The sequence below is a fragment of the Drosophila bipectinata genome, chromosome 2L (assembly GCF_030179905.1).
Source record: "Drosophila bipectinata strain 14024-0381.07 chromosome 2L, DbipHiC1v2, whole genome shotgun sequence".
In the NCBI taxonomy this organism is placed as follows: Eukaryota; Metazoa; Arthropoda; class Insecta; order Diptera; family Drosophilidae; genus Drosophila; species Drosophila bipectinata.
In genome coordinates this window covers 2,439,551-2,454,955 of record NC_091736.1, presented here as the reverse complement: position 1 = coordinate 2,454,955, position 15,405 = coordinate 2,439,551, and the positions used below count along the sequence as shown (strand labels likewise).

The 15,405-nt window shown below is 37.8% G+C and overlaps 3 protein-coding genes and 2 long non-coding RNA genes across 5 annotated transcripts; 1 reads left to right on the top strand and 4 right to left on the bottom strand.

Moving 5' to 3' along the window:
- Positions 1–1,430: 1,430 nt before the first annotated feature.
- LOC108131185 (C-type lectin 37Da-like) lies at positions 1,431–2,403 on the bottom strand. The gene is made up of 2 exons (XM_017249920.3): positions 2,006–2,403; positions 1,431–1,948 (listed from the first exon to the last, which is right to left on the bottom strand). The coding sequence occupies exons 1-2, from the start codon at positions 2,091–2,093 to the stop codon at positions 1,491–1,493; spliced, it is 546 nt and encodes a 181-aa protein (XP_017105409.2). The 5' UTR covers positions 2,094–2,403; the 3' UTR covers positions 1,431–1,490.
- A 906-nt stretch (positions 2,404–3,309) lies between these two features.
- LOC138925747 (uncharacterized) lies at positions 3,310–4,674 on the top strand. Its single transcript, XR_011441955.1, has 2 exons — positions 3,310–3,460; positions 3,534–4,674. It is a non-coding gene; the product is annotated as an uncharacterized lncRNA (long non-coding RNA).
- Positions 4,675–6,327: 1,653 nt separating this feature from the next.
- LOC108131166 (C-type lectin 37Da-like) lies at positions 6,328–7,067 on the bottom strand. Its single transcript, XM_017249902.3, has one exon. It carries the CDS (start codon positions 6,905–6,907, stop codon positions 6,374–6,376), a length of 534 nt encoding a protein of 177 aa, XP_017105391.3. The 5' UTR covers positions 6,908–7,067; the 3' UTR covers positions 6,328–6,373.
- A 6,483-nt stretch (positions 7,068–13,550) lies between these two features.
- On the bottom strand, positions 13,551–14,243 carry LOC108131161 (C-type lectin 37Da-like). Its single transcript, XM_017249897.3, has 2 exons — positions 14,142–14,243; positions 13,551–14,086 (listed from the first exon to the last, which is right to left on the bottom strand). Exons 1-2 carry the CDS (start codon positions 14,233–14,235, stop codon positions 13,629–13,631), a joined length of 552 nt encoding a protein of 183 aa, XP_017105386.2. The 5' UTR covers positions 14,236–14,243; the 3' UTR covers positions 13,551–13,628.
- Positions 14,244–14,307: 64 nt separating this feature from the next.
- On the bottom strand, positions 14,308–15,010 carry LOC138925916 (uncharacterized). Its single transcript, XR_011442149.1, has 2 exons — positions 14,855–15,010; positions 14,308–14,806 (listed from the first exon to the last, which is right to left on the bottom strand). It is a non-coding gene; the product is annotated as an uncharacterized lncRNA (long non-coding RNA).
- Between the last annotated feature and the right edge of the window lie 395 nt (positions 15,011–15,405).

Sequence of the window (15,405 nt, the reverse complement as noted above, 5' to 3'; positions counted from 1 at the left end):
ATGCGGAGCAACTGGCAAACTGAACAAACACCCCTCGATTCTCCAACTGGTGAAAGTTTACACTTTTAGAAATCTTTTGCTGCCAAGAAACAGCTTCACCCCATGCTGGAAGTCTCGATTATCTTCCCACTCCTTGGGATTCCTTGGACGCTAATCGAAACTCTGCCCAATGATCCTTGAAGCTAAATGCCTGGCATCGAATGTCCAAAGTCGGACAGCCGGACAGTCGATGTCAAAATTTAATTACAATTTGAGCTCTTGGAAAATCGTTTTGCGGCAACACAAATTAAGCGCAGCAAGCCGCAACACTCAGGACAGTGAGTGTCCTGCCAGACGGACAATTATAATTACCCACTGGGTGGCCAGGGACCTAGAGGAGCGGGGCAATCGTAATCCAAGGGCTTCCTTGCAACGATTCGCCTTCGCCCCAAATGCAAATTACATTTAAGATGCGTGCCAACAAAGAGCAACTACAATTTGCCTGAGCCGCCAAGATTTCGCTCTGTCCTGGTCCCAGGATAAAGCTCCATGAATTGAGTTGTGTTTTCTTAGGAAACCTACTTTGGGCGGTAAGTGTGTGTATATTTTCTCTGAATATTCATTTACGTTTAAGAGAAATCCATTTACTTTATGTTTGGTTTTTGTTCAAAAGACAATAGTATTGAAAACAGACCTTTAAAAAAGGTGAAAGATTTTTGTCTTTAAAGGATATCACTATTAAATACTAGATATTTTTTCATTCTTGTCTGAAGTGGCATTGTGGAAAACTTGAGCGTTTATTTTAACGATTGAGTTTCTCCCTTTTGGGCTTTCTTCACATTAGTTGGTGTTTGACTTTTGAAAGCCGACTTATTTCAATTATGATAATCAATGCCCACTCATATGATTTTGAAACTTTTTCCCTTGAGTCGGACTTTTCCGCGGGGGATTCTTTGCATTGGAAAAACTTTTAGCGCGACATGTCACGCCCGAGTGCGGCTAACTTGCTCTTCTGCTGCCTGCTTCAAATGTTTGTGTTGATTTTGCAGCCAGCACATTTTTCAACACTGTCAGGAGACTTTCCCTCACCTCCCCCAGTCCAGTCCGGTTTTCCCGCTCTGTGTTTTCCTTTCCGGAAAACTATGCACGAGCGCTGACATCATTTGTCATGTCTGCGCTCGGTGCGGGCGAAAAGCGTGAGGCAGGCGAAAAAAAAAGCACACGGAATGGGAGAAAAACAATAGCTCGTAGAAAAGTTGGCATGTGGAAAAAGTCAAAAATGGAAAAATTGCTGACAATGCAATCTGAATTGTGCATAAGCTAAAGTTTGTCAGCTCCGAGGTTTCCCTGTCTCCGGTTTGCTTCTTTTCCCACAAAAACATCCTGGCATCTTGGATCAACACTTGCGCTATCTTGGCCCAAGATATGCCCACAATATCATTCTGACATATCAGTAGAGGTGCTATGATATATTTATTCTGGAAAGGCAAAGGGTTTTTTATATCCCATCTCTACCACACTACAACCGATGCCGTTTTGGGTCCATGAGTCTCGCATATGAATAATCTTTGCTCGTCGCACTGTATATCGTTCAGTACCTTGTAATTGGTGGCATTTCCATCGTAGCCCAGCTCATCACAATGCTCAACTCCATCCATATTGTTTGGTTCTCCAGTGCCCCAAATATTTAGTTGGATGGGCTCGCCGATTGAGAACCAACCGTGTTTTCCCTCAACCGCCAAGTCCACACCCGAAGTCCAGTACAAATCACTGATGTTGTGATTCCACAGGTATTGGTTGATCTGGTTCCATTCTTCAATGGTTTCGAAGGCAATCAGATAGGCATCCATTCGACGACAGGACTCGAAAGCCTGATACCAGGTCACTTTCGATTTTGGTTCAATATAATAGAACCCACCGTTGATATTTACGAATGGATCGGAGGTTATGTTCAGGTAACCAGGCACTCCTGAAATAAATAGGATTAGTATTATTATGATTATGAATATGATCGTGAAGACATTACCATTTTGTAGATATTGTACCACTTGATATGCTCCGATTGCCGAAAATATTCCATACACCGACCAAATGAGTGCTATCTTAGCCAACATTTTCACAAATTGGTCACCAACGTTTAAGTTCTGGCCTTTTATACGAAACGCAAGTATTTTATCGAAATCTCTGATAAAAAATAAGTTAGGTTGATTGACATTTTGTTTTATCAGAGCGGAATCTTTGATCTGCGAGCTTTGATTTCATTTCTTGACAGAATATGAATCTAAAGCTTATGTCTTTATTGTTAGAAATTTAATATTTTTCTTATAAAACATTCAGAGAACTTTTCTTCAAATATAGAACCGTGCGTCTGTTAAGACTCTGAACGCGAGTCTTAATTGTTTGGGGGACATTTTTTAAAACCTTTTGATAAGAATAGGTTCTAGTGTTTTATAGAGCCAGGCGTCACACCATTAATGTGTTAATTCTCTGTGTTAAATCCACTTAATCTACTTAATACTTTTTATTAGCTCCCTGAAACCCAGACCGAGTATATAGTTTCTAATATTGTGTGACAACAATTCAGTTTATTTTCTGATATTTTGATGATGTCTTTTGAGGGACTAACAGATTATTTTCAGAATATCATTATGGAATTGGATGACCGAACGAGTATAGGCAGCATTGATTTGTTGACCGACAATGAAATTTATCCAACTTCATTACAATTACAAGTATATGTAGTGTTTTTATCCTTTCTGCATATATAAAGCCTTTTATTATAACAATATTTGTCATTAAGTCTGTGATTACCAGACCAAGTCCTCTTGTGGCCCATTTCCACACAATGTTCCTTTCCACCTTGATTATTCGGTTCTCCGTGCTCCCACAGATTCATAGTAATGATCTTTCCAGTTGAAAACCAGTAAAATTTTTTCCAAAAAGCCAAGTCATTGCCGGATGTCCAATAGACACCATCCCAGTCGTTATCCCATAGATATAAATCAAGTTCACGCCATTCCGCAATCGTTTTAAAATACAGGAGATGCATTCCTTTAAAGCGGCATGTTTGAAAGGCGTCAAACCAGTTCATTAGTACTTTTCTTTCAATATAATACTCTGGAGGTTCTTCCACTGTATAGTTATGTTTTGCTTTTGACAATGAAATTATTACTGCAACTACGACCGTCAGTCTAAAGTATTTGGTGGACATATTGATAGTAATTTGTATAAGGTTTATTTTGCATGTATCATAAGCGAAACTCTCCGTGTATAATCAACTTAATATACCTTGAACTGCTTGTTAAAGCTTCCCTTTAATACCGACCTATCATTGTGGCATCACTGTGAAAGGCAGACCACCAAGGTGACGAACGTTACTTGTAACATGACAAAATTTTGGATTTTAGTTCTTCTCAGATTATGACAATCACCTCAGGTTTTCTTAAAAATGTTCCTACATAGCCAAAACGGTTTAGCTGAGGTAAGATAAATTAATGTACTGAGAATGAATTATTCAATTATCTTTTAGAGATTACCTAATTTTCCCATATTAGCACCGTTTTAATCGTTTATATGGCTACTTTGACGACTTCCCAATGGCATTAAATCCTACAACGTTCTCAAGTTCTTAATATGAGACGATGACGAGACTGAAAGTTTGGTTTATTCAAAACTAGAAGCTTCGAATTTTTTTTTTTAATTTTTATTATAAGATATGGGTTTTATAATAAAATTCATATATGAATCGGATAACTCTAGCCGATATTTTCGACGTACTTCCGTTCTTAACTGGCAGGGTGTATTAACTTTTATTTTAAATTACAATTTCGACTACTATTATTTTTACTTTCTGCATATATACATATTTTTCTTATAACAATCGTTGGCATTAAGTCTGTGCGTACTTGACCAAGTCCTTTTGTGGCCCATTTCCACACAATGTTCATTTCCTCCACGATTACGTTCTTTGTGCTCCCACAGATTCATAGTAATGAGCTTTCCAGTTGAAAACCAGTAAAACGTATTTCTAAAAGCCAAGTCATTGCCGGATGTCCAATAGACATCATCCCAGTCGTTATCCCATAGATGTAAATCAAGTTCGCGCCATTCCGGGAACGTTTTAAAAAACACGAGATGCATTCCTTTTAAACGGCATGATTGAAAGGCATCAAACCAGTTCTTTTTGTCACCTCTTTCAATTAACCACTTTGAACGAAGTGCTTCTGACAATGAAATTATTACTGCAACTAGGACCACGAGTCTTAAGTACTTGCTGGACATTTTGCCCTTATTTTTGGTGCAGCTTATTTTGAGACTTTTGGAAAAAGTTGTTTATATTTTATATTTTTTATATTTTTCATATACTCTCCGTGTATAATCATCTTAATCTACCTTGAACTGCCTGTTAAAGCGTCCCTTTAATACCGACCTAACATTGGGACACTTTGGTTCCGCCAAAATTTTGCTTTCCTTTCTTGTTTTTATTTTAAATTACAATTTCGATTACTATTATTTTTACTTTTTGCATATATACAGATTTTTCGTATAACAATTGTTGTCATTAAGTCTGTGCGTACTCGAAGAAGTCCTTTTAGAGCCCATTTCCACACAATGTTCAGCTCCTCCTTTATTATTCGGTTCACCGTGCTCCCATAGATTCATAGTAATGAGTTTTCCAGTTGAAAACCAGTAAAATTTTTTCGAAAAAGCGAAGTCTGTGCCGGATGTCCAATAGACACCATCCCAGTCGTTATCCCATAGATATAAATCAAGTTCACGCCATTCCGCCATTGTTTTAAAATACAGGAGATGCATTCCTTTAAATCGGCATGTTTGAAAGGCGTCAAACCAGTTCTTTTTGTCCGCTCTTTCAATTAACCACTTTGAACGAGCTGCATCTGACAATGAAATTATTACTCCTACTAGGATCACGAGTGTTAAGCACTTGCTGGACATCTTTCCATTATTTTGGATGCGGCTTATTTCGAGACTTTTGGAGAAAGTTGTTTATATTTGTGCAATGATAAGCGCAACTCTCCGCGTAGAATAAAATTAATCTACCTTGAACTGCTTGTTAAAGCATATCTTAAATACCTACCTAATATTCAGTACTGAACTTTATCGTGTCACTGTGAAAGACAGTCCACGAAGGTGACGAAAGTTATTGGTTATACATATGATAACATATTGGGTTTTAGTAATTTTCTCAATATAGTAATGACCTCATGTTTTCTTAAAATTGATAGTTGAAATTGCCTAATGATCCAAGACAGATTAGGTCAGCGTTAAACTAAGTTTAGATATATTAAAGTTCTCTTAATTAAGTTTTGTATTATTGTTCATTTTTTTCATATGAAAATAAGGTGTTAAGTGTTACGATTTTTTTCCTGTATCTTTTTTGAATTATCCAAAATTTTAACTTTTTTTTCAATACTTTCAAAACATTAAAATTTTTTTTTTTTTGCATAAATGCATTGAGATCTTTGAACTTAATCCAAAAAATATATCTTCGTAGGTATTGTTTGGTAATTTTTATATCCATGACAGAGCTTGAGATTTAAATATAAGGCGATGATGAGAAAACTATAAAATTAAATTAATCTATTCTTCTTTGTTTTTTCTGCATATATAAAGATTTTTATCATAACAATCCTTGTTCCCGAGTCTGTGACTACCTGACCTAGTCCTTTCGTGGCCCATTACAGCACAGTTTTGATTTCCACCTTTCCTCCTTCTACTCCGAGTCGGTTCTCCATAGGCCCACAGATTCGTATGGAAAGGCTCTCCAGATGAAAACCAGTAATATTTTCTGTTCTTAAAAGCCAGGTCAGTGCCAGAAGTCCAATAGATATTATCAGCGTGGTTGACCCACAGAGAATCATTTAATTCTCGCCATTCGCTATGCGTTTTAAAATAAATTAGATGCAGTCCTGCCAAGCGACATGTTTGAAAAGCTTCAAACCAGTTCCGTGAGGTCTTCCTTTCAATAGAATACCAATAAGACGACGTTGAAATCATGTCACTGACATCACTCGCGTTTTCTTTTAGTTTATCTGCTTTTGATAACGAAATTAATACCCCAACTACGACCGCGAGTCTTAAGTATTTGATGCGCATTTTTCTAATACTTTTGATTCGGTTCATTTCTAGTCTTTTATAGAGAAAGTCGTCACAGCCATTATCGACTATATTGGTTTATATGATTAGTGAAACTTTCTGTGTATAATTTATTTAATCCACCTTGAAATACTTTCTTAAATACTCCCTTAAATACCGACCTAGTATGCCTAGAAGGCAGTCTACGTTAGATATTAACCGCATTAGCTAAAAATATAAATAGCCAAAAAATAAGTTATTTAATAAATCTACTTTATTTGTTTAAATTTTGAACATATTAACGTGCTTTGCATATAAATCTTCTGTTAGAGTCACATTTTTTGTCGTTTAATCTGTGACTATTTGTTACATTCCTTCTCCAACCCATTTCATCGCATCGTTCAATGCCTTCATCATTATTTGGTTCTCCGGGTTTCCAAATATCAAGTACTATTGGCTTGCCAGTTGAGAACCAAACATGGTAGCCCTTGTTCCCCAAGTCGGTGCCGGAGGTCCAATAGACATTATCCAAGTTGTTGTCCCAAAGATATTCATCAACTAAGCGCCATTCAGCGAAGGATTCAAAATATACAAGGTCAGCGTTTAGCAGACGACAAGCTTGAAAGGCTTCAAACCAGTTCTTCTCCACTCTGGTTTCTATATAATAGTTTCGACTTCCGATCTCAACAAAAGTCCCTTTAACCAGGGAAACTACTCCGACAACGGTCAGAAGCCACAGCCGCGAAAGAAACATTATACGGTAGCGGGTTTGGAAACTCCACAACATTCTTCTTATATACCTTTTGGTGAGGAGGGAATTGTAACCGCTCATTGATAAGATATACGATAAGATATCGCAAATCGCAAAATCGTATCAAATAATCAATACAAGAATTCACCATGTAAACACAGAATGCAGCTGACATTAAATAAAAAACCTCTTGAGGAGGTTAAATATCGGTGACGAGCTCGCAAGCCTACAATATCTAATATGCATTTGTGAGACGAAACAATGCAATATATGTATATAAAACATTAAAAACTATTCTTATTCGGTAATTGCATTTAAAACTAAATAAAACATGACTGTAACCCATTATAATAATATAATAATCTTATTATAATAAATATTTATAGTGAAACTAATACTTTATAATTAGTGACTCTGAAATTTCTATTTTCTCCGAATGTTAGTCCACAAATAGACAAAGTTCGGAAGAGATAAATTGTTTTAAAATCGTTTATAAATCTCAGAAGCTGAATTTTGCAATTTAAACTTATCGCCTTCCTCGGATCGAGTAAATCCCCTCATAAATCTCGGTTTGACCTTCGCCGACAGCTCGCCCCACGTCATCAGCCTTGAACTCTCTATGGTCTTAGGTGGGATATAATGGGAATCCTTAACCCGCATGTCACGTGCCTCAACGCCAGGACACCATCATGATTGATGACTCCTCGGGCTGACGCTGTCGCCCTAGGTGCCAAAAATTGTCAAGCCAGGACATATAGTTGTTAACACGTTGTTGCGCCCGCTGTTGCCTGTGGGGCTGGGCGGGGGGTGACTCCGGACTTTCAGGACTCGGCAAGGAGGTCCTTGGCGAGGGAAACGTCAGCAGTAGTCAAGTCGAAAGTCAAGTTGCAGCTCAAGTTGGTCGTCCTTCATACTTCATCTGCCCCAAACTCCTCGCCTGCCATCAACATAGTTTGTGCAAATTATCGAAATTGTATTATGGAAATTTTATGCAAACCGAATTTTTCCTTTCACAGATGCTTTTTGCTTTGATTTTGTTGTTGAAAATTAGTTTTTCAATTTTCCTTTGGCAGCAGGCAGGCAGGCAGGCAGTCAGGGCCCAAAAAAAGCTGGCAAAGTGCAAGAGCCCTGACCAAAAGTTTCGCCAAGAGAAACGACAAGAACAGGCTGGTGGGGCCACCGAAGTTACCAAGTTATGTACATATTTATCGGCATTCGGGGGATGTGCAATTTTATTTATTTTATGTTTTGTTAATATGCAGATTGATTTGGCAATACAAAGCGATTCTAGTAATATCCATAAATATATGTAGAGCTGCATGTATACATCACGGCATACTTGTTTGCTGCTGTTGGCGCTATTTGTCATAGTGGGGCAAAAATTTCTTAACTGCATTTTTTAATTAAAAACTTTTTAGACCCGCAGACGCAGCAGGCTCGTAGATAACCGGCAAAATTTATGCCCAGTCAGAGAGAGTCCGAGGTGGGAAACACGTAGATAGGTATGGCCACTGCCCAGGATTCCCAGCTACCCAGCTCGCCCAGACCCTTTCTACCACCGGAGGCACCACTTCCTCCGCCAGACAATCAACATGTTGCGGCACGACAATGCTCTGGGGCAAGTGGCCGGCACGTAATTGCAATTTAACCCGTTTTGAGCTTCACTTAGCCAGCGTTTTATGGCACTGCGAGACCATGACGTCCCTCTACCCTCCATACCCCCTAACACTTGCAGGTTCAGTGCCGTTGTTGGCTTATGAAATTTATACGCGCCAAGCCGGAGCTGAGGCTGATGCTCCTAAGGCCGCAAATTCATAAGCTGTGAGTTGTGTGGCGCCCGAGCCAGTAGTGTCGAGTGTGTGGCAAGCCGAGAGGCGACCCGCTGCAGGATGGTGGCAGTGCGAACTTCAGCTGGCGGCGTGCAAATATGCAAGGATACAAGCGGGAACAATGACAGGACAGCACAATGCCGGGCATATTTTAGCCAAATGGCAGCGCCATGAATTCAAAGTCGAAAATTTACTTCCGTGTGTTACTTCAAGGGTGAATAAATAAGGAAATTTTGTACCCCTCTACCCAGGGAAAGTGAGTGTCTAGAGTCTCTGAGATTATTGCAAGGTGTAAATAACTAAAACACTCCAAGCTCAAGGCTAAAGACCTAGACTTGGCCAACAATTTTACTGTTAAGAATAATAGAACTTTGTGTTTATATTTCAAAAAGAGGACGAAGAAAGTCTAAAGTTTCGGTGTTTAGTTAAAGTAAACTTTTTTTTGGGTAAACAGAAATTAAATTCAATAAGCTCTTCTCCTAAGGAATTATTAAACAGAGTGATTCTCACAATCTTGTTTAAATAAAATACATCAGTTTCAATTTTATCTTTTCATATTTACAAAGTTTCTCTTTGGAAGGCGCCCTTTGCTTTGCCTTTTGGCCTTTGATCGATGATTGCCAAAGATTTCAGTTGATTACCCAGAAAACTAAGCAAGAATCAATTTATCCATGTATGTAGTTTATTGTGTTTGGAATTTTCCGTGTGCCCGACCAACCGAGTTCAATAAATAATTTATTTTTGCCAGGCTCACGCAAGACAAACGGAAAGTAGAGAGCCGTAGCCGAGAAGGTTTCAACCTGCTAACCGCAAACTGGATAGACGGGAAACTGGAGGAAAAACTAGAAGACCACAAGGCTCACGCACACACTTACACACATGCAACGATACAAATGAGACAACACCTGTCCTGGAGGATGCAGGATCCTGGGAGGCTGAGCAGAGTAGCAGAGGGGCAGACGGATCCGATGCGACTCAGTTGGCAAGGCTCAAGTGGATGGAAAGAGCTTGGAAGGAACTTTTGCCTCACATTGACGTGCCGACTGAAAGGACGAACAAACGAACGAACCGACGACTGAATGACTGACTCACTGACTGACATTTGAATTACAAGCGGTGAAGGCTAAAGGGCGGGGAAGAGCACAAGGGGGGCCTTTTGGCCTGGCCAAGAGAGAGGGGGCGGATACGGTAACTCAACGAACTCTCAACACAAACTCAACAAAATGACACGACTTGAATTGGCTGCCAAGCATGAACGCATACAAGTTAGTCGAGCATCCAGGACTCGGCCAAGAAATGGCAAAAATTACCGGCTCACAGGAGGAAAAAAAAAACACTGGTAAGGGGGACACAAGAAAAAAAAATAGAAAGCCAAGTAGAGAAATAAAGAGATAGCTAAAAGGGCAGGGAAACTAGTCAACTTCAAGTTTCTTTTCAACTGTTTTGTTTATTTATTTTTCGGGCCAACAAACTAACTGGGTAACTTTCCTCGCCGAGAGTCGACTCGGAGCCCCGCACCGAATCAGAGAGGTCTCCAATCAAATGTCAGGCAAACAGAGTCTAAGCATAATTTAGATGTCACATCGGTGCCGCTTTAAGTTGCAGATTCAATTTGAAAATCATTCCGACGGCCAAAGCAAACCGATTCATCAAGCGAATTTCGCAACTGGGCCCCGGCAACTTGGCGGCCAGCAAAAATATCCCCGGACAATGCTGCAGCATCGAAACGATGGGTCCAGGACCCGGACCAGGCCGAGGACGAGTCAGTCCAGCATGACTGGTAATTGCAGATTTATGACCCCCAAAACATGTGGACAGCTCTAGTCTGGCGAAAGACAAAAACCCCTTTGGAAATAAAAACAAAACCAAAAAATGCCGCAATTGAAAAACGAATCCGAAAAGATGATTCTCGTCCTTTTTTTTTGGGAGCGAAAAGTTTGGCGAGAAATTTTTGAACGTTTCTGCATAATAAATTTTGAAAAGTGGATTAAAATAGCTCACCGAAATACATACATATATGTACATCCAATTTTTTCCCATATCCATTCTTTTTTTCGTTATTTTTGTGGCAGACATATGGGCCTGGTAACTTTTGCTTTTTGGCCATCGGCGAATAACAAACGCTTATGCCGGAGTATAGCATATTTTTAGGCGCTCACCCGTTTCACTGGGGAATGTGTGAAATGCAAATAAAACAAATTGTTCGCCCACACTTTTTTTCGCATACATATATCGCAACAGTGAGTATGCGTATATGTTTTTCCAGTGATTTGACATTCTGACATTTGTCGCTGTCAGACATAACAATCGACCCAGCACAAATATGGCCCAGATTTGCCTCTGACAATGAAATTAGCTTACAAATTGTGGCAAATTTAAATAAATGCCAAATGAATCAAATTCCCCATTTTGACTTTCGATTTCTTTGTGTGGCCTGTCGCAATACTGAAATGCCTGCAAATATGGCAATTTGTCAAATATTTTATGGTCCCCCAATTGGCAGTTGAAAAAGTTACAGACAATTCCCCAGCGAATTCTGTAATTGGCCAAATCCTACTCAATGCGAATTCCATTTAGCCAGAAGTCAGAGCGGTCTTTTAACTTCCGGCAGTGAATCAAAATCTCAGTAAAAGTCATATAGCCACAAATTGAGAAATGGTCAGGATCTTCAGGAATTTATTTATTTTAAAATGGTTATATGTTCTTTTGTGTATTTTTATATACACAAATATTACCAAATAACAAACGAAGCTGTTTTGGGTTGAATTGTTTCACATATATAATTCCATTCGTTACTGCAGGCTCTATCATTCAATACATTATAATAGGCCTGTACCCCAATTCATCGCAATTTTCAGTTCCATTTCAAAGATATTTTGCAAACTGCAGTTGATATCAGATGGTTTCTTACTTTTATACCATCCCCAGTAATACCTAACAAGCTATAACACCTTACTTTTAATTAACTTCGTAATTATATTGTTCATAATTTCATTGATATTGATATCTTTTGCGACAAAAGGTAGAAAATTGCGACAAAATTAAGAACTTATATTTCTTATCGGTTGAAAATGATATAAGAGGGGAGTGACATAGAGACTAATAAGTCGCAAAAAAATATCTCTTTGATTAACTCAGTAAATGGTTGTATTAATATTTCTGAAATTTTTGGTATGCTTGTTATTTGAAAAATATTTTGCACAAGTTTTCGTAATTGGTTTTCAAATTTTTCAGTCTATGTAAGTTATGAATATAAACTTAGTTTTATTCCCTCATTAAATAAGCCAATTATTAAAAGTATTAAACGCCATTGAGTGAGTCCTATTAAGATGTATTTTAACAAATGAAAAACCTTTTCCTTTTTTCATTCAATGGACCTTTAAAGTCATACGTATGTACGAGATAATACTCCACCAGGTACTCAATAAGAGATCCTACGAAGTTCCAAAAAAAAGGATCATGGCAGTCCCAATAGGTAATTCATGTAAGCTACTTTTAAAGCTCTTATTGGAATCCAATCACTTTGTTAATATTGTTTGAGTCTAAATCTTGTTAAATTTATTTATTTCAAAATGGGTATATTTACATTGTGTGTATTTTATAAATAATATTACCAAATAACAAACGAAGCTGTTTTTGGCTGGTTTGTTTCACAAATGTAATACCTTTCGTAACTGCAGGGTCTATCATTTAATACATTATAATTGGATTCAGTACGCCTGTCCCCCAATTCATCGCAATGTTCATTTCCATTTTGGTTATTTGGTTCCCCAGGATACCAAATATTCAGGCTTATTGCTTCTCCATTTGCAAACCAGTGATGTTTGCCCTGATGCGCCAAATCTGCCCCCGAGGTCCAGTATATATGATTTAAACCGTGATTCCACAAATATTGATTGATTAGGTCCCACTCCTTCAGGGTTTCAAAAGAGATAAGATTGGCGCCGAGTCGACGACACGATTCAAAAGCATCGAACCAGTTCTTGGCGGTTCTAGTATCTATATAGTAATATCCTTCGCCGATCTTTATAAATGGAGAGGTATTTATATGCCACGATTCAGGAATCCCTATATTTAAAAAAAAAAATTATTTTAATCGTATAAATATTTTATTTGGAATACTTACCATTTTGTATATAGGGATTAATATTATAGCTTTGAGCGGCACAGACCAGTACCAATGCGGCAAAGATAACAAGAACTTTCAAAGACATTTTTCAAACTGCAGTTAAAGTCACCGGCTTTCTAACTTTTATACCATCTCCAATGATACCTTACCAGTTATAACACCATATTTACCTTTAATTATTTTTAATATTTGTTATATCAAAAGTGGAACAACAAGAGTCCCCACTTGTTGTTGGTTTAATTTTTAGCGACAAAACAAAGGCAATTTCGGAAATCGGAAGCACTTATATTTGTTATCAACTAACAATGATTTGAAAGGTACTTGAGACACTAATAAGTCGCTTACAGATATCAAGTGTATTGTCTTCTGTCTAACTGGTTGGTTCCAATTGTCAAAAAAAAATATTCAAATATTATTATATTCCATTTTATTTTAAGATTTACGTGTTAATAAAACATACGTAATATGTCTTCGGGCTACGAAGTTTGCAAATAAATGCCTTTTGTCCAAAACAAGATCTGGTCCGAAACACATTCCCTTTGACGACTTTTAATTAGTTTAATATTAGTTAAATAAATAAAAAAAAAATAAAACAAAAGTGTTTTTTTTGCGGATTAAATTCATAATCTCATTTCTCATTATAGCTGATAAAAATTATCTTTTTCGGAAAGATAAAAAAAGCTTCAAGCTTTTTTAAATATTCTTGGCAAGCTTTTTTAAATATTCTTGGCTTGGCTCTAGCCCAAAATTCAACTGAAAAACTATGTGTTTATATTTATATTTATTCAATAAGAAGTATCAAAATATGTATCAAATCAATATACCATTTAAAGATGAACAAAACCTACCAAACTACAACGGAAGCAGTAGTTCCTTCCTCAGCTTCGCAGACGTACGATCGGGAAAGTAAACATCCTACGTCATTTATACCCTTCACCTGCTTAGACTTGGCATTTATACTCAGCTCGGCACAGTGTTCCGTATCATTGAAATTATTGGGTTCATCTGGCCACCAGATGTCGAGATCGATTTTCTTTCCGGTGGCAAACCAGACATAGTGACCCTTCTTGGCGTAATCGGTACCAGAAGTCCAAAAGTGGTTAGTGTAAGTGGTTTTCCTGATATATCTAACGACGGCCTCCAATTCGTCCTTTGTCTCGAAAGAAACCAAATGACCATTTATTCTCCGACAGGCTTCGAAGGCTTTAAACCAGTTAGTTGTCTTGTCGAACTCAAAGTGATAGTAGCCGGTTGGAAGTTTAATAAAAGGTGTGGTATCTAGCTTAAAACTATCCGATACTCCTATAAAAAAAAAACACAAAATTAAACATTCATATAAATAGAATGATATGTCTACCATTTGCTACATCTGTTAGAACTCGAAGAGCTCCGAATGGAGTTATTGCTCCAATAAAGCAGACGAGAAAAATTCCAAATAGTTTCTCCATCATTTTGTCAACTACTTGGTTGAGAAAAAAATTAGATTGTTTTATATAAAATGTGGCAATTATACCGGTATTAATCGATTTAATAAGCTTTAATTTAAAAATATATTTAAATTTATTTTTTACCAAGTCATGATCAGAAATCCTCTTGGTCGGTTAACCTCGCAGATGTATCCATTGAGCTTAAGGCAAGGCGCTGCTCTTAATCCTTTATTCTCATTTTTAATTTGCAGTTCGACACAATTTGATTCATTTGTCGTATTCATTATTCCATGTGGCAGCCATTTACTTATATTAATTTTTCTTCCTGTGCCGAACCAACTGAAATTCCCAGGATGTCCATTTGAGCTTCCCGATGTCCAAAAGTTGGCATTCAAGCTTTTTGTTTTCTTGTCCAAAAATTTCATTGTTTCATTCCACTTGTCGGGAATATTAAATGATATTAAAGTAGAGCCCCGTCGACGACACTCCTCATACGCTCCAAACCAGCTGGTTTTTTTCATCGTCTCCACAAAATACCATCCATTACCAGATCTTTGGAATGATTCGATTTTGACATTCAATTGCCTTGGTATTTCTTAAAAAAAGCCAATTTATTTCAAATCTATGGCAAAAACTTGTTTACCTCGTAATTCCTGAAGAATTAAACTGCGGGGCAGCGATTGCGTTGGCCATCCCAAATAGAAGACCAGGAGTATGACCACAACCTTTTCTACCATCTCTTATTGGCTGCTAATATATACTTTCTCATATTTACATTTTTTTTAACCTACTTCAAAGGCAAAACGGTTTCGCTTTTACAAACAGCTTTAGTTTCGGGTATATAAGGGATTTATTTAGTTGTTCCCTATATGGCCCACAGTGATGGCTATATCTTCCCCAATTCTCATCCGATTCTCAAGCGGAGTACCTTAAACGATTTCAGGATCGATTCTCCACCATTCTGCATCAAAATCCTGAGACAAAATATTTTTTAGATTTTTTGTCCATTTTTCGTGATGGGACCCCTTGAAAATGGGGTTTTCCCCTATAGGGCCCACAGTGATGCCCATATCTTCCTCAATTCTCATCCGATTCTCAAGCGGAGTACCTTAAACGATTTCTGGATCGATTCCCCACCATTCTGCATCAAAATCCTGAGACGAAATATTTTTTAGATTTTTCGTCCAATTTCGT

Coding starts and splice junctions, on each gene's coding strand:
- LOC108131185 (XM_017249920.3), bottom strand. CDS start 2,093: ATGTTGGCTAAGATAGCACTCATTTGGTCGGTGTATGGAATATTTTCG. Junction 1,949..2,005: donor GGTACAATATCTACAAAATG/GTAATGTCTTCA, acceptor TATTTATTTCAG/GAGTGCCTGGTTACCTGAAC.
- LOC108131166 (XM_017249902.3), bottom strand. CDS start 6,907: ATGAGCGGTTACAATTCCCTCCTCACCAAAAGGTATATAAGAAGAATG.
- LOC108131161 (XM_017249897.3), bottom strand. CDS start 14,235: ATGATGGAGAAACTATTTGGAATTTTTCTCGTCTGCTTTATTGGAGCA. Junction 14,087..14,141: donor TCTAACAGATGTAGCAAATG/GTAGACATATCA, acceptor TTTTTTTTATAG/GAGTATCGGATAGTTTTAAG.